Source organism: Myotis myotis, unplaced genomic scaffold (genome assembly GCF_014108235.1).
Source record: "Myotis myotis isolate mMyoMyo1 unplaced genomic scaffold, mMyoMyo1.p scaffold_m19_p_20, whole genome shotgun sequence".
NCBI lineage: Eukaryota > Metazoa > Chordata > Mammalia > Chiroptera > Vespertilionidae > Myotis > Myotis myotis.
The window spans coordinates 1,256,505-1,274,525 of record NW_023416325.1 but is presented as its reverse complement, the minus strand read 5'-3'; the positions used below and the strand labels follow the sequence as shown (position 1 = coordinate 1,274,525).

At 61.4% G+C, this 18,021-nt stretch overlaps 1 protein-coding gene across 4 annotated transcripts in view; it reads left to right on the top strand.

Moving 5' to 3' along the window:
- The window catches only part of NF2 (neurofibromin 2), a 67,028-nt gene extending 50,592 nt beyond the window's left edge, over nt 1-16,436 (top strand). For 2 of the 4 annotated variants that reach the window (XM_036353687.1, XM_036353685.1), the window contains 3 exons: nt 530-695; nt 2,631-2,675; nt 14,059-16,436. In XM_036353687.1, coding sequence (XP_036209580.1) covers nt 530-695; nt 2,631-2,666 — 202 coding nt within the window. In that variant the 3' untranslated portion in view covers nt 2,667-2,675; nt 14,059-16,436. The remainder of the gene's footprint in view (nt 1-529; nt 696-2,630; nt 2,676-14,058) is intronic. The other 2 variants (XM_036353686.1, XM_036353684.1) reach the window with 1 other exon arrangement.
- Nucleotides 16,437-18,021: the final 1,585 nt, after the last annotated feature.

Here is an 18,021-nt window from a genome sequence, read left to right as displayed (position 1 = left end):
TCTCTAGCGGCTCAAATCTGTGACATTCCATGTTTGTTTTTGTGTGTGTGTTTTTTTTAAATATTTTTATCGATTTCAGAGAGGAAGGGAGCGGGAGAGAGAGAGAAACATCAACGATAAGAGAGAATCGTTGATCAGCTGCCTCCTGCGTGCCCCACACTGGGGATTGAGCCCGCACGCCGGGGCACGTGCCCTGACCCCGGGAATCGAACCGTGACCTCCTGGTTCATAGGTCGACGCTCAACCACGGAGCCACACTGGCCGGCTCCTACACTTCCTTTTATTTAATTCTGACCACAGCCCTGCGATCGTTACCCCAATATTACGGACAGGGAAACAGATTCAGGCCAGTTCAGTGACTGGCCCAAGCTCCCATGGCCTGTGAGTGGCCAAGGAGAGACATGAGTCCCCCCTGCCCCAGCCCCTGGGGCTGCAGACCCCGGGTCCTATGCTGAGCGGCTTGTAGGCCTGGAGCGTCTCAACCCCTGGCTACGCCCGGGCCGTGACGCACGGCGTCCTGTCCCCGCAGAGTGGAGTACATGGAGAAGAGCAAGCATCTGCAGGAGCAGCTCAATGAACTCAAGACCGAGATCGAGGCCTTGAAACTCAAAGAGAGGGAGACGGCCCTGGACATTCTGCACAACGAGAACGCCGACCGGGGCGGCACCAGCAGCAAGCACAACACCATCAAGAAGGTACCGGCTCTCCCGCCGCCCGCCGGGCGAGCCGGGTGGTCGTGAATGAGATGTGAGGTCCGCGTCTGGTTTCCTCCGTGGCCGAGTCATTAGGCTCCTGTCATGTTTAAAATGTCCTTGCTGCCTACGAGGGGATCTTAATCTGCCCACGACTGTGCGCCCACTGGCTGGGAGGAAGGGGAGCCTTTCAACACAAGCATTTCACGACGAGATGAATCACTGTGACTGGCCGGGGTTTGATCCGTCATTTAGCTGTAAAGCAGTTCTGTCTTTTAAGCCGAGGGGAGGTTCTAACCAGGGAGCCGCCTTATTTAATGAGAAAGCAAAAATGAGAAGGAGGCTGTTGAGAATAGATGCTCCCTCCAGTCTGTGTGTGTGTGTGCGCGTGTGCGTGTGTGTGTGCGTGCACACGTGTGCATGTGTGTGTGCCTCTGTGTGTGTGCGCGCGTGTGTGTGTGTGTGTGTGTGTGTGTGTGTGTGTGTTTTAAAGTGGCGAGGGCTCTTAAATTCTGTTCTTGATTTAGAAGCCAAATGCGGAATTTTTAACTTTGTTCATGCTTCCAGGGGAGTATCTAAAAGACCCTTCATGTTTTAGGAGATGAAACTTCATTTATGTCGCTGACAGTGCCATATCTTTCTCCCCCGAGGTTCCGAGCTTTGCAGCATTTTAGGGGACGTTGGTTTCCATCCTAAATATCCGCCCAAGAGTGTACGTCTCTGAGGTGGGGCCAACGCAGAAAGGTCCTCTCGGGGCCCCTGATGTCTGGTCCGAACCGGAGCCCAGGGTCAGCACCTGGGGGACAGGTGTCAGTAGGAGAAGGCTGCTCATGGAGTTTAGACGATGATAGTTCAGATCTATTTAATTTTCAAAAAAATCTATTTTTATTGATTTCAGAGAGAAAGGGAGAAGGAGAGAGAGAGAGAAACGTCAGTGATGAGAGAGGATCGTGCATCAGCTGCCTCCTGCACGCCCCACACTGGGGATCGAGCCTGCAACCCGGCGGGCGTGTGCCCTGACCGGGAATCGAACCGTGACCTCCTGGTTCATAGGTCGACACTCAACCACTGAGCCACGCCAGCCGGGCTGGATAAGTTTAATTTTTTACTCTTTAGTGCAGGGGTCCTCAAACTACGGCCCGCGGGCCACATGCAAATACAAATATTGTATTTGTTCCCGTTTTGTTTTTTTACTTCAAAATAAGATATGTGCAGTGTGCATCGGAATTTGTTCATAGTTTTTTTTTTAAGCTATAGTCTGGCCCTCCAACGGTCTGAGGGACAGTGAACTGGCCCCCTGTTTAAAAAGTTTGAGGATCCCCTGCTTTACTGTTAGTCTTTAAGGTGGTCTCCCGATTTCAGGAATGCCAGTTTTCAGTGGTTAAGCTGTATCTGGGAACGATCACTGATGGGCATGGTCGGGACCCGGATTCTCTCTCTCTGACTGCAGTTCACATTGGCACCGGGTAGAGAGTTCCTTTTTGTAGCGTAACCCGCAAGGAAGGACCTCCCCACGGTCCGCATTCTTCTTACCGCTGGCTTCTGTCATTACGCTGACTGCATTTCCCTTCCAAAGCCAAAGTATGAAGCAGTTTTAACAAACGGGGAGCTGAAGTGAGGCCTCGGCCAGTGCACAGAGACGTAAAATGACTGGGCCGGGGAGCCAGCCAGGCCTCGGAGGGGCTGCCCCGGCCCCTCCCGGCCCCTCCCCGCCCCCCACTCGCTCATCTGGGTACCAGGAGCCGCCTCGGCTCTGCCGCGGCTGCGGGGACCTGGAGCGCTGAGAGCTGGGGAGACCCGTTTCCAAGCCATGAAAGCAAACCAGTGAAGTCACCCTGGTCACCCTGTCTGAGCATTTTGCAAGCGGCACACGTGGCATTGTTGATATCACAGGGTTATTATGTTTTTGTTTTTCTTCGTTTTATTTTGCTGGTTTAGCCTCAAGCCCAAGGCAGAAGACCTATCTGCATTTGAGCCCACAAAGTAGGTAGTTCGCGGGTACTCTGTGTGGTGGCGGCCCTGCCCTCTGTGATACTAACCCGTGCATGAGCTTGCCTGTCTGTCCGCAGCCCGCGCCCAGCCCTCCCCGGGGCAGGGGCCGCCTGGGCGCCGGCCGCAGCATGCTTTGAGTCCGAGAGCAGGCGGCCACCCCCGTGGGGCCAGGCCGGCCTCCGGGGGGTCCCAGAGGCCGCCTCTGTTCGGAAGAGCATGTCGATGGGGCTGCAGGACTGGTCGTCCTTTATGTCTTGTGTCACTGTCGGTCTGGAGAAGGTCACCGCTTCTTGTCCAGTCAGGCCTGTCTGAGTCTTGTGTCTGGGTGGCGTACTTCTCGGATGGTAACCCTAGCATGGAGACGGGGTACACGCGGTGACAGCCTCTGAAGACCCGTGGTCTCACCTGGTCGTGGGATGAGAGGGCTGCCCGCCTCCGCTCACTCCTTCCCCTCCAAGCCTCCCCCTTTCCGGACACGTTCGTTTTTCTTGTCCAGCAAAGCAAACGCATGGCACTGGGGCCTGATGGGTAGTCCGTCCCGGTGGCCCGTCTGTCTGTCAGCGCTCTAAAGGCCATCTCCGCTTCCGCCCCTCCGCAGCCCCGGGCGGGCGGGCGGGTGCGATCGCAGGGAGCTCACCCTGGGACGGTGCCGTGGCGGGCACCCCGTGGCCGGGCGGTCAGTGGCTGTCGAGGGAATTAATCGAACGGTCGCCGCTTTCCTTCTGCAACGGTGTGAATTCTGCCAGACGCGCCGAGGCGGCGGAGAGAATTTATTCAACAGCATCCTCCCGCCGCCGCCCCTCACCTAATCCCCCGCGGTACCCAGGGAGGGCACCGACCTCCAGCGGTCATGTGGGCTGTGTCCTTTGGAATCCTCGCCGCGCTTCCTGCCGCGAGAAGAAAATAAGCTCCCTGGAAGCTTTCTACCAAAAAATGAGACCTGGCATAAATAGACCCTCTTGATGGTTGTTATCCAAGCAAGAGAGGTTAGCTATTCGAGTCCCAGATGGATCTCATTATAAGATGGTTTCGAGCTGTCAGTGGTTCCAAGAACCCATGGCATCAACCCCGGTGCGTATGCGACGCTTTTATTGAGCGGCCTCCTCTTTTCTCCAGCTCTCACATCTCCCGTGGGCATTGGGACACCCCAGCGCCAGGCAGTGCACGCTCTGAGCAGGGGTGACCAGCACCGGAACGGGCAGGCCAGGTGGGTCCTCGGCTCAAGTGACCCCCTGGCACCCAGAGGACCCCAGAAGGGTCCACGTTGGTTTCCTGGACCGTGGCTAGCGCAGGGGCAAAGCAGAAAAATCCCTTTTCACGTCAGCCGGTGCTGTCAGAATTCCCTGACATCGGCCCGCACGGTTCCACCCTGATACAATTTCCTCTCTCCTCTCCCTGTAACGATCCGGCGCGTTTAACGTCTTCAAGGGGCCTGCCTTTGACCGTCAGTTCTCGCCGAGCTATTATTGTAGACAAACGAGGTTTGATTTGTAGTCAGATTTGTACTGCTGCTAGGGCATACAGAAGCCTTTTTATTTTTTTTTTTAATGTCTTAATGTGAACTTGTTTTCAAAGCGGCTGCCAGTCCATCAAGAATTCTGATGAGTCCCGGTTCATGCGCGCATGGACTTGGCTTTTAATACAAATGGAGTGAGTTATCCCAGCCTCACCGGATTCGGTAGCGGTAGCGGTTTTGCTACCTGTGACGTCGGATGTACTTTCCATGTTTTAGACTCCGGCGGTCCCCGGGGCCAGGACTGACGGCCAGGCAGCTGCCTGTCGGGGGTGTGTGTGTGGGGGGGGTGGCTCCGGGGGGGTGCCCGCTGCAGGCTGGGCTGCAGGGAGCCCCGCCCGAGAGAGGAACGCCGCACGCAGGCTTTGGGCGTGGGGGTGCCTGGAAGGTGCAGGGCACGGCTCCCTCCACGAAGTCTGGGATGAGAGCGGCAGAGGCCGGTGGAGGGACCGGGGTGTCTCCACTGTCCTGAAATGTCATCCGTCTCAGTTCCCGCCAGCCTGCGTTGGTTTTCGTTGCGCTTTTGATGTTTTTTGATCATAGATTTCTACCAGGAGGGAATGGCGCTGCCGGCCGCGACCCAGGCGTGTTCCTCCTCTTCGCTCTCAGGGTTGCTCTCGGTGTGGGTCCTGACTCAGGGGCACCCTCAGGGGCTGGGTAACACGAGCGAATCCCCAGGGTCTCCCCTGGGGTGACCCTGTTCCCTTGGGAATGCTGAGGGGCAGTCAGGTGTGGTTTACCGAGGCGACCACTGCTCTGCCTCTTACTGTCTCTGTAATTCCGACTTTCCCTTTAGGCTCAGTGTCCTCGCCTACAGAGAGTAAATAAAACGGCCCAGCCGGTGTGGCTCAGTGGTTGAGCCATTGACCTCTGCACCAGGAGGTCACGGTGTGATTTCCCAGTCAGCACACATGCCTGGGTTGTGGGCTCAGTCCCCAGTGGGTGGCGGGGCAGGGGGGTGGAAGGAGCGTGCAGGAGGCAGCCAATAATTCTCATCATTGATGTTTCTCTCTCTCTCTCTCTCCTTCCTCTCTTAAAAAAAAAAAAAAAAGGATTTAAAATTAAGAAAAAAAAAAAAGAGTAAATCCAGTGGCCCTTACCAAGGATTATGGCTGGGGTTACATGAGGTCACCGTGAGAGCTCAGCGAGGGCGTAACCATATGGAAAGAGGCAGACCTGCTCACGAGCCTGCGGGGAGGGCCTCGCCGCCTTTGCATACACGACTGCGACTCTCACGTCCACCAGTCGCATTCATTTCCATGTGTTTGGGGTCAAAAACCTCTTAAAAGCCGGAATTCGCTTCCCCGGCCGCTCTCCGTGTTGGGTTGGCAAGGGTGTATTTCCCCCTCCCGCTAACTCCCGAATGCATTTCCATGTGGTCCCCAGTTGGTAATCAATGCAGCTGGTTTGGCATTTGCACCGGAAGCAGTGGCCCCGGGGATCGAGCCTAAGCCGCCGTTGGGCTGGGAACCTCTGGGCTGGGAACCTCGATGCATTGTTGGGGGGCGGTTGATAGCGACCTGAATGCCTGGCATCTGAGTCTTTGGGGTGAGGGCGGTGAGGTCCGCAGTGAGGCTGGGGTGAGGGGGACACGGGTGTCACGGGCTTGAGCTTCTTACCTTCCAAGCCCCCCCCTCCCCCCCTCCCCCGTGCTGAGGAGGGGGGCGGTGGCCAGCGTGCCAGCCGTGCAGCACACCGTGGAGGTGAAGATGCAGCCCCGAAGCGCGCACACTGCCGGGTCCTGCTTCCGTCCCCTCGCAGCGGACCCGTCTCCCGTCTCACGCCCCAGTCCGGAGCTGGCCCGCTCGCCCGCTGGCCCATCATCGCTGTGGTGCCCGTGGTCTCCGAGGGACACAGGATTTCAAAGGAAACCGACAGATGAGAAATCACGGCGGGGGGTGGGGGCACAGGGCGGGCGCAGCGCTTAGAAAGCCCGTTTTATTCGTCAGTGGCTTGCGCCACGAAGGTCCACTGTGGTTCCTGCCGGCGGAGAAAGGGCAGTGAGGAGCCTGGACATTTCTCCGAAGCTCTGGCCTCCCCTGGGTCAGGAAGACATAAAACGTCTCCAACGTCCTCTTCAATTTGCACGGACTTCCCTCGGAGAGGCAGAGCTGGTGGAGCAGAGAACACTTAACACACCCGGGGAAGTGATAAATCACGGGGCGAGGGCCGGCGCGCGTGAAAGGCGACTCCCGCAATTACAGCCAGCGGCCGGCGCCCCCCGGTGACCTCTGGGCTGCCCGGCAGCTCCTGCGGCGAGGTGCACCCGGCTAATGTGCCGGCGTCCCCTGACCCCAGTGCTGGGAGCCAGGGGCTCTCCCTGCTTGGGAACCTGGCATTGTCTCCTGGCGCATCCTCTGCCCTGACATGAAAGGCCGTGCCCTGGCTGCCTGTCTCCAGAGCCTTCCCTTTGTTGTTGGAGCGCCGCAGAGGGGGAGGGGGAGAAGAGAGGGGGATGGGGCTGGATCTCCTTCCCAGGAGCAGGCCCCTGCCTCTCCCCCCATCCCCCATCCCCCCGTCCCCCACAGGCGCGCATCCCCTAAACTCTAGGGGACCCCAGAGGCTTGCAACCAGGGCAGCAATGGGGACAGCTCATCCCAGCCAAATGCCCCGACCCTGTCCCCCAGGCCTCCCCCTTTCTCTGACTTCATAGTGAGCCAGAGCAGCCCGGCCCCGGGCTCATCTCCCCTCCCCGGCCCTCACGGTCCCCAAATTAAGGAAAAGAAAAGAAAGGGGAATGGAGTGGGGTAGGGAGCACGGAGCCCGAGGCACCGGTGTGGACAGAGACCATGTAGCGGGAGTGCGGCCGGCCACCTGGGCTGGGCTCTGCGGGAGGCGTGGGGAAGGCGCTGGAGGCCTGGACTGGCCTCAGGGGAGCGTCCCCCCTCCGGGCCACCTGGCTCAGCCCCGGAGGCCACTCCGGCCTCAGTCACACAGCCCGGGCGCCTCTTCACTGCTGAGGGCTCGCGGTTTTCTCGCTTGCTCCCGGCAGCGCTCTAGAGAGAAGGTTCTCCCAGCCGCTTTCCCCGAAAGACCGCGGCTCAGCCCGTTCTGGGGCTCAGTCCGTTTTGGGTCGGGAGACTTTAGCTTTCAGGGGGGGGGGGGCCTCGAGGAGCCCGGAAAGCCCGCCTCGCCCTCCCGGGAGCTGTGACAGCCGGTTAGTGCGCGCGGACATCATCGGGCCTCATTGGATGCAGTAAAACATCCCGTTGGGTTCCCTCAGCACCGGAGATGCGGAGATGCGTCTCGGTGCGGGCTCTCCTCCTGATTTGTTACTGCAACAGGGGGCGGGAGGAGACAGGATGCAAACTCATCCTGCGGCTCGGCTCAGGTTCTGTGCTTGCGGTCCTCGCCCTGATTGCCCTTTCCTTCCGATATTGGCCATTTGGGAAAGACAGCAGCACGCCAGCATCTTTCTCCCGGGGTCCTCGCTCAGCCTGCTCGCAGCTGTCAGCCACCGCCCCCCTCTCCCCCCCACCCAGGGGGGTGAATCAGGCCCGAGAGTCCGTTTTCCAGGTGGGAGGATGGAGAAGCAGCAAAGGGTCCTGCCCGCATCCCAGGGCAGGCACCGTTTCCAGGCCTCCTCCTGCCCCTTTCCGGTCCCTACCAGATTCATCCACAAAAGAGGCCCTCTGGCTTCCCCCTGGCAGCCTTCTCTCTCTCTCTCTCTCTCTCTCTCTGTCAGATAAAGGAGCTGATACCCAATTGGATGTGTTCATTGGAAAGGCCTTGGCCTGTCTTGCCACCTCTGTTTAGGGCTAAGCGTGTGAGTAGCGCTCTCCCCGCGCACATCCCCAGATGGCATTTGGGTGCAAGCTGTCACCAGCGAGCCAGCAGAGCAGCAGTGGCAGCTACCCGCCTTCCCTGGCCCTGCCCCCTCCGCTCGGCTGGGCTCCGGTTTGGAATGGGGGGGGGCGGGGGAGGGGACGACGGTGTTTACGCCCCAGATCAAAGGTGATGCTGGATTCTCCTGCCTCCTTTTCACTCCAGGGCCAGCTCTCACCCCGTGGATCTGTGCTGCTTCCTTTTGTACCCCCGCCCCGCCCCCCCCCCCTTCATGCCCAAGACACATGTGGTGAGCGGCGGAGAGGAAGTATAACAGGATTTTTAGGGCTCGCATTTCCATTTCACAGCATTTTTATGGGACACGCAGAGTCCCAGCGCCTGGAGTGATTGGGTTAGTGTCTAAAATAGGTTCAGCCTCGTGGGTCTTATTGTTTCAAATGAATTAGACAGGCCCCTCCCCACTTCTTCTCTCTTCCCCGGGGGATGAGGGGATTGAGGCGAGGCCCCCAGAGAGACTACTCGGAAGAATCCTGATGAGTTTGTTTTGTTCTCCCGGCTTAATGGTAGATCTCTCTCTCTCTCTCTCTCTCTCTCTCTCTCTCTCTCTCTCTCTCTCTCTCTCTCTCTCGGCACTGATAGCCCAAATGGCTCTGTGTCCTGCCCACCCCCCACGCCACCCCCACCCCTTTTGCCTGAAGAACCACTTTACCACAGTGCGGCCTGTGCTGTGCTGATGAAAGTGTAATTCATTCCTAATCAAGCAGCCCTGCTGCTGCAGGCTCCGTGCCCGAATGCATTTAGCTCCTCCCGGCACTCTGGGAGCCAGTTCCCCCTAAAGGGCTTGGAGAGGAGAGGCGGGGGGGGGGGGGGGGGGGGGGGGGGGGGGGGGTTGGCCGTGCCCCTTGCTCCCAGCAGGGGGCATTCTAGGGGCTGATGCTGGAGGAGCCTTTGCAGCTGGGGAGAGAGGGGGAGCTGGGAGGGACAGGTGGGTCTGCAGCTGGTCACAGGTGCCCTCCAGGCTTCTGTCTCCAGACCCTGGGGCCATTTCTCAGGAGTGGCCGGTGTGGTGCGGTGCGGGGGGGGGGGGGGGGGGGGCCCTTGCGTCTTGGGGGGCTGCCTGAAATCCCCCGGGAGCAGGAACCAGTGAGTCCGCGCATTTCCTGCATGCCTGTGTCAGGGAGCACCTGCCAGGTACCAGGTCCTTCCTAGGGTTCAGAGGAGCCACCCTCCCCCTCCTCCTCCTCCTCCTCCTCCTCCTCTTCTTCTTCTTCTTATTTTATTTTATTATTTTTTTTTGGTTAATCCTCACCCGAGGATATTTTTCCATTGATTTTTAGAGAGAGTGGAAGGGAGAGACAGAGAGAAACATCGATGTGAGAGAGACACATTGATTGGTCGCCTCCTGCACGCACCCTGACTGGGGCTGGGGGAACCTGCAACCCAGGTACATTTCCTTGATCAGAATCGAACCCGGGACCCTTCCACCCGCAGGCCCAATGCTCCATCCTCTGAGCCACACCAGCCAGGGCCCGGCCTCCTCCTTTTTAAGGAGACAGATGTGTCCCCCGAAGGTGAACGGGCTTAGATTCAGTGGATGCGCCCATGTGGGTGAGTGTGAGGAGGCCCAGCCCGCCGGGCGGCTCCCTCTCCTGCCCTTTCACAGCCGAGGGGGCCGCCACCGACCACTGGCCATTGGTGGAGAGCTGAGCGGGAGGAGCGGTGACTGTCGATCCCGGACAGGAAGAAAGGGTCCCGCCCGGCAGGTGGGTCCGAGCCCCGGAAGGTACCGCCAGGCCGCCCTGCTCTGCAGCGGAGACAGAGAGAGAAGTTTGTCTCCTCGGAACGGAATTGGATTAGTGACAGACTTGAGCAGCCGGCTCAGTCAAGAGAGAACTTAATTCCTCCCGTATTTCGCACGCGGCTTATTTAATCAGATGTGAGGCGACGGCTGGCAGAGGCTCGGGCAGCCCAGTGTCTGCGAGGAGACTGCGTGTTCCTTCGGTCGTGGTAGGGAACTGGCAAGAGGCTTCCCGCGGCCCCTGGGGTTTCTCGCTTCCCGGCGGAGCTGGGTGTGGCAAGGACTGGCGTGGTGGGCCCTGCCTGGATTCAGAGTTGCGGGCAGCGGGTGGCAGATGGGGTCACTCACTTGTCCTCGGCGTGGCTCACTGGTTGAGCATCGGCCTCTGAACCGGGAGGTCACGGTTTGATTCCCCGGTCAGGGCTCATGCCGCCTGGGTTATGGGCGTCACCCCCAGTGTGGGGCGTGCAGGAGGCAGCCAATCAATGATTCTCTCTCATCGTTGTTTCTATCTCTTCCTCTCTGAAATCAATACATATATACATATTTATACATACACACACACTGTATACATATATACATATACAGATATATATATCTGTGTGTGTGTGTGTGTGTGTATATATATAATTTTTTTTTTTTCTTTATTGGATAGACCCAACACAATGTGGGCTCGTGTGACGGGTAAGGGGTGGCAAGGGCTGGCGGGCAGAGCGGAACACTGTCAGCCGGTCCCGTGAGTGTAAAGAAGGCCGCAGAGAGCATGTCCTTTACGGAGAGCTGGCTGTGTGCCATTCCCTCCGATCCCCTCCCTTCTCTTTCACGAACCCCTCCTGCCCGGAGCTGCCCTGTCCATGTGATGGTCAGCGAGCTTTCTAGAAAGAGCAGGCGGTGAAGGATCCCACGGGCGAGGAGAGCGTGCCCAGGGGAGGCGAGAGGCTGAGCGGACGCCCCGTGCAGTGTAACTGGCAGACACTGTCCGCTGTGCCCGAGGGGAGGTCCCTCAGCAAACCCCCCTGCCCTGGGGCTCCCCACCTGGAGAAGAGCCGCCCCAGGCACCTCCCTGCTGACCCTCCTCCACCGCCTGCCTCCCTCCCTCCCCTGCTCCCCCGTGTGAGACGCGGGGAGGCCGGCTGGCCCAGGAGGAGGGCATGTTCACGTCCAAGATAAAGGATGCCGCCGCCGAGGGGGAAGCAGACACAGGCCGAGGTGGCGATGGGAACGGTTCCAGCGGCAGCAGGCAGCTCGTGCAGTGATTCCCTCCCACAACAGGAGTCCTGGTGGAATTGTCAGGGCGAGAGACAGGGGCCGTGGCCGGCAGCCAGGGCTGCCGTGGGCAGAGGCAGGCGGCTCCCAGGCCCCCCGGCGACAGCAGCCACGCCGGCGCCCGTGCCGGTGGCTCTGCCCGGGCCTCTGCCAGGCCAGCGCCCGACGGGAGGCTGCGCCCTCCTCTCTCCGAGGCCCGGTGTCTGCGCGTTCCCGCGTCTGCGTGGCCAGAGGACTTGGCTTCGCTCCGAGCCTTCCTTGGGCTGGGGCACTTTTTTATTTTTTTAAATTGATTTCAGAGAAGAAGGGAAGGGAGATAGAGAAACATCAGTGATGAGAGAGAATCATTGACCAGCTGCCTCCTGCACGCCCCACCCTGGGGATGGAACCTGCAACCCGGGCCTGTCCCCCGACCGGGAATCGAACCCTGACTTCCTAGTTCACAGGTCGACGCTCAACCACTGAGCCACACCAGCCGGGCTCGGGTACAACTTCCGGTCCTGCAAGAGAAGAGGCGAGGCTGAGCCACTGCCGTGCAGTGTGGGGTGGGGACTGGCATCTGCCCACACGGAGGGCTTCGCATCCCAGCGAACACATGCTCAAGTAACTGGCATCTGGCACCGCCAGAGCTGCCAGCACCCTCCCCTGCCTGGCACCTCGTGGGGACGGCCAGCACACAGCTTGGGGAGAGGATCCAGGAATTCTTGGAGCCGACGTTGTACACATGGGCAGGAGGCCTGCAGAGGCCCCTGTAGCCTGGGCTCCCTGCCTGGGGAAGTGGCCAGGCCTCTTGGGGGGGGCACCCACTCGCCCTGCCCCAGAGGCCACGGGGGCCAGCGCAGCCCTGCCTTCCCCGGCACCTCTCCTACCCTGCACTCTGCCCTGCTGCCCGCTGGAAGGAGAGGAGCCAGAGCTGGGGGAAGCGGGGGGACCGTGACGCTGCTGTTAGTAATAACAGCTGTTGAGCTCTGCTGTGCGCCAGGCACGGTGCTGAGCGCTTCCCAGCTACTACAGACGCTTCCCGGCTACTCCACACGCCACCCAGTGAGGGGCTGCCACCACTTGGGAGCTGAGGCCAGAGCGAGTAGCCTGCCCAGGACCACCCAGCTGGCCCCCTGCCCAGATGCCTCTGGGTCAGGCAGGCCTGGATGTGGCTGTGGGAAGGGCTGGGGGTAGGGCCCTGACCCCTGCAGGCCCCTTGTCCCCTGAGGCCTTCGCCAGGCGAGTGGGAAAACCTTAGCAGAGATTTTGGGTTTTACACCTTTTTTTTTTTTTTTTAAACTGGAATTCCCTTTAGTTTTTTTTTTATTATATTTTTATTGATTTCAGAGAGGAAGGGAGAGAGAGAAACATCAATGATGAGAGAGCATCATGGATCGGCTGCCTCCTGCACACCCCACACTGGGGATCGAACCCTGACCTGGTTTCACAGGTCCACGCTCCACCCCCCAGCCCGCCGGCCAGGCTGGTTTTACAGCTTTTGACTTAAACTCTCTCCCAGGAGGATGTCCGTGCCCCTGGTCTTCTGGTTCTCCTTCCTCCTCCTTCCCGGTGCCCATCCCGGTTCCCTTCACCCCGGAGCACGTCGCTGCTGGCCCTTCTGGGTCGCATTCAGGGAGAAGCCCGTGTCCGGCGCGGCTCCCTGCCGGCGGGAGCTCATGGCCGTCGGAGCGGGGCTCTCCCAGGCGCCTCGGGCACTGGTTCCGCTGACGGGAAGGGCTCAGATGGCTCCGATGCCGCCCGTTCGGCTTGTTAGTCGGGAACGACGAGGCCAGACGACTTGGCAGGACGGAGGGAGCCGGCTCTCAAGCTGTCTCACGTTGAGCAGACGGATGTGCTGTCTTTGATGGTGAAGTGATTGATTGGGCGTCTTCCTCCCGCGCCTCTGAAGAGCCACGGATGGTACTGAGGACTTTTTGGATTCAGGGACCCCCAGAGGAGGTCGAGGGAATGGGCCAGACTATCTAACCTGCCCCCCCCCGAGGGGTAGCTCCAGAGGAAAGAGGCGCAGAGAGGGCCAGGGCGTCCACGGGGGCCACACAGCCCGGCCTCCTCAGCCCCACGGGGACCGCTCCCCTTCCCCCACGCATCTCGCCTTTCCTTACCCTGGTAGCCTGCGTCTCGTTCACTCTCATGGTGGGAGCTCCTACTGGGAGCCAAGCGCTGACAGAACAGTGGTTTGGGGGCAGGTGGAGGTGGGCAGCATGCGCTCCGGGCCCTGCCTCGCTGAGCCCGCTCCGGGGAGGCCCGGGGCTGGGTGTGGAGTGCACGGTCTTAGCAGGGCGCGGGCATGCTGCTCCTGTTTGGGGGAGATCCTGGGACGTGGCCTGTCTCAGCCACAGAGTCGGGCAGTTGAGGTTCAGCAGCGCAGGGCATCGCCAGCTCCAGTGCCTCGTCCTCCGGCCCCGCCCGGAAAGCCCACCTCCCGGCTGTGCACAGACACCCCTCGCTGCCAGGCCGGGGCGAGCCTGCTCTGGGGGCCCTGGGAGCCGGAGCGAAGGGACAACCTCTTGCTCCTCTGATCAGGCCTCTGGCCTGAGGCCGTCCCTTCGCCCCAGCGGGTCCCCGGGATGTGAGGCCTAAGCCCCGAGCCCCGGGGAGGCGAGCGTCCCAGGCTGGCACCACGGCAGACTATGCCCCACGGGGCCGGAGAGACGCGTAGATGGGAATGCGTGACTCTGTTCAGATGTCCGGGGGCCTCCTGCCCTCTGAACAGGCGACGTGGCTGACGTGTTCCCGCCGGCATGTTTCCGCCCGCCCCCCGCCCCCCCCCCGCCATCTCCCCCTACCCCCGCCGGCATGTCCTCCTGGGTCACCTCCTCGTTGGAGTTCTGGGGGCCGATCTGAGCCGGGTCTGGGATCGACCCCCCCACTCCTTGAACGTCAGTTTGAACCACCAGCCCTTCTCCTGCCCTCCAAGCCGCCTCTGAGGTCCCCCCACCAGGCAGCTGGCTCCCCGCGAGGCCCCGGGGCCGCGTCCCCCTCTCAGCGTCTTCTCTGCTTCCTTGCAGCTCACCTTGCAGAGCGCCAAGTCCCGAGTGGCCTTCTTCGAAGAGCTCTAGCCGGGGACCCGCGTCCCAGGATCTACCGCCGCCGCTCCGGCCGATGGGCCGCCGCCGTGGGAGCCGGTGCAGGTGGCGGGCCGGACCCCCGGGGGGCGCAGACTCTCCCCGGCCGAGGGGCGCGCCCACCCTCTCGTGTGCAATGGCCTCGAACTCTGAGCCTGCGGAGGTTCCTCCCGCGGGGCCCGGTCCTCCTGGCCCCAGTCTTTAAATGTCTTCGGAAGCATTTGTCTTTCCTCGTCTACGTGTGTGTGACCCCAAACTTCCTGCATCGGAGGCGCCCGGGGGGTGGCTCACTGTCCAGTGCTGGCCCCCAGCCCCTGGAGGCCAGGAGGCTGGTGCCCACCCCCCGCAACCCCCTGGTTTCCAGAACACTCCTTTCCTCCCCTGGGGGGGAGCTGGCAAGGGAAGAAGCGAGGCCCACCCGAGCCCAGGTGGCCTGCCGTGAGCTTGCCCACAGCCCAGGGGGCGGGGAGCGGGCACGGCCGCCGTGACTGGGGAAGACTCGGCAGACGCTGTGACGTCGGGCGGCTGCCAGCACTGGGGCTGGGAGGCCGGAATACGGTGTGGGAACCTGCCCCGCACACTACACTCGCTGCCTCCTCCTGCCTCCCCAGACCAGGGTCCGAGGGGCAGGCGGGAGCCACGGGTCCTCTTCTCCCCCTTCGGCCTCAGCCCCTCCTGCTGGCTGGGCCGGGGGCTCCCTGGCCACGGTCTGGTCAGCACCCGGTAGCCCCGCTGTGACTGGGGGACCCCCAGAAGGCTCTGAGGCCCCACAGACACTGCTCAGTGGCCCAGACTCGGAGCTCCACTGGCCCCAGCCTGCCAGCAAGCGCCTCCCCACCCATCGTTGTACCTGGGCCCTTTATTTCCTATTCCCTTATGGGCCATACGGGGTCCCTTGGTGCCCCCGCTGGAGAGAGCCGGCGCCCGACCGCCCACCCCTGCTGGCAGCGGGGCAGAGACCACCCCGGGGCCCACCCTGGCTCCCTGGTTTGGGGCCACGTTCGTGCCCTTTCTTTTCTCCATCACTCGGTGCTGCTGCTGCGACCCACGGGGCCGGCCGGCCCCTCCCAGGGGGGCTGTTGGGGAGCAGGTGGCCAGCCTGAACCAGTGCACAGGCATCTGTTAGAGGGCGCGAGAGGCCTGGCGACATCCGAGAGCACGGTGGTCTCCGACACGCCTGCGCCGTCTGAGAAACCGAGCAGCTCACGGAGCCGGTTCCCTCCAGCCAGGCCGACCCCACAGCGTCCCGGGCTGGCCGCGTCCTCCCGCGTCTGTAATGGAAGGTCTGGCTCTTGCGTGCGGCTCTGCCTCCTCAGGCTCAGCCCCCGTCCCTGCGTTTCCAGCAGTTCCCTTTTTCCCTCCTCGCCTGTCAGCTCAACCCTTCACGGTGGCCGGGGGCACAGGGCAGAGTGGTGGCTCATAAAGACATCGTCCGGCTTTTATTATTCTCGTTATTTAACTGCCGAGGGTCTGCCTGAAGTCGGGGCAACGCCAGGCTGTGTGGCCACCAGGGAGCCGGGCGGCGTCTGAGCCGTGGCAGGAGCCCCCTGGGGCCCGGGGAGCAGGCTCAGCCAGGAGCGCCTGGGCTGTCCTCAGGGTGAGCCGGTGGGCACCTCCGCGGAGGGGATGGCGGCCCTCGGAAAGGTCTGGAGCCCCCGTCGAAGGAGCAGGGCTGGAAGCGGAGCACAGTTTTCAGAAACGTGCGCCTGTGTCCTTTCTCAGTGACCGTGGTGAGGGCTGGGCGCTCACCCGGGAAGAAAGCCCGACTCCCCTGGAGAGCGGGCCCCGGGCTGATGACGGCATTGCAAGCACCGCTGAGGGTGCGGGGGCAGTCGCCGCCCGGCTGGTTCGTCCGGAGGCCTCACCTCCGCCGCAGCCTTGCTCCGACCTGTGGCGTGGACTCCGTTATTCTCGTCCCCGCCAGGCCCCGCTAGACAGCACCCGTGGTGTTACATAACACGCCTTAAGTGGCTGTGTTTTGCAATCTTGGGTGCAGGTTTCTCTCTCTCTCTCTCTCTCTCTCTCTCTCTCTCTCTCTCTCTCTCTCTCTCTCCTTCTTCCAAATCAAAGTGACAAGTCCAGAGGCTGATGGACTGGAGCCTCACGGCCCTGGGGGAGGGGGCGGCCCTGGGGGGAGGCCGGCCTGGGGCCAGGGCTTTCCGGGGAGCACCGTCCCTTTCCAAAGACGTCAAGCCCCACGTCTGCCTGTGGGGCCTGAGTTTTGCCTCCTGTCAGGGCCAGACCCCGGAAGACTATTTCCTATTTTGGAAGATGGTTGTAATTTAAATGATTGTTTTAATAAAAATTCTAAGCTGACACAAGTTTGTCTCGGGCTTCCTCCGTCTGCTTGCTGCTCAGGCCCACGGAGGTGGCAAGGCCAGTGGGTGCTGACCGCCCTCAGCGCCTCACTGTGGTGCTTGCGGCCTGGTCCCAGGGACCCCTGAGCAGCTGCTCTGACCCCCCTCCCGGCCCTCCATCCTCTGCCTTTGGCCCTCGCCCGCCCACCCGTGAGCTGAGTGCCTGGCCGCTGTTCCCAGGGCTGCCCGCCCCAGGAGCCTTCGCCTGGGCGGGTCGAGTAGGGAGCCACCCAGGGGTAACGATGAGCTGGCAGCGGGACTCTGGGGAGAAAGGTGTTGGTGAGAAGATTGCTGCGACGCGTCCAATCCAATTTCTTGCGAGTCTGAGGAAGCGACAGCTGAGCCACCCGCACATTCTCTGTCTCCCTCAGACAGCCCAGGCGGCGAGGGAGGCCACCCCGGCTCCGTCCCCTCCCAGGGCTCCCTGGCAGCCTGTCCTTGCTGCATTATGGCAGGAGCTGCGGCCTCAGTCCCGGCGGGGGGGGGGCGGGGGGGCAAGAGTCCGGAGCTCGCTTCTGGGGAGGCAGCTGGGCCGGCCATCGGCAGCACGGTCATCAGCACACGAGGACCCACGCTGACTCAGAGGAACCCCACCGCGTCCTCCCCCGGTTTCCCCTCGATGCCCATTTCTCACTGGGACGCTCGCCCCAGAATAGTTCCTGGCAGGCTGCCTCGGAGCCCAGGAAATCAAGACATCTCCTTGATTCCGCAGCCGGAGCCGCCGGAGCCCGGCTGGCCCGTCCGCTGAGCCGCACGCTTGCTCTGTGCCACCCCTTCCCTGCAGGGCCAGGCGCTGGGCTTCCCGCAGCCTCTGGGCGCTCCCTGTCTGTCAGGAGGGTTGACAGTGATGCCTCCGGGCACCTCTGGGACAGCGTCAGGGTAGCACGAAGAGCAGACGCAGAAAACACTCCGCTTCCGGCGACAAAAGGGGGGTGAGGAGAGGTGGCAGCATTACCATTACTTACAAGTAATCAAAGCAGCGAAGACCCACGAAATCTGTTCTTTGCACCCAGCCACGGGGAGGGCTGAAGAAACGACACGGCTGAGGGGCTCGGGGCCTTCCTGACGGGGAACTCAGAGAGGCCTGGGTTCAAGGCCCGGCTTAGCCACTTGCCAGCCGGTGATCCCAGGCAAGTTCCCTAAGCTTTGGGCACAGCAGTGTCGTTATCTAACGGGTATCCGCCCTGACCGGTTTGGCTCAGTGGATAGAGCGTCAGCCTGGGGACTCAAGGGTCCCGGGTTCAATTCTGCATATGCCTGGGTTGTGGGCTCAATCCCCAGTGTGGGGCGTGCAGGAGGCAGCCGATCCATGATTCTCTCTCATCATTGATGTTTCTCTCTCTCTCTCTCTCTCTCTCTCTCTCTCTCCCTTCCTCTCTGAAATCAATTAAAAATAAATGAAAATAAGAGGGGTTCCCTAGGGTGCTGTGGGGATGAATACTGCCAGGTCTGAGGAAGGTGGCTCTTTTTCTGGGTGCTTTCTTAGGATGGGGGGCTGCAGGGGGAAGCAGAGAACAGAGCAGGGGTGACCCAGAAGCGGCCCTGGCTC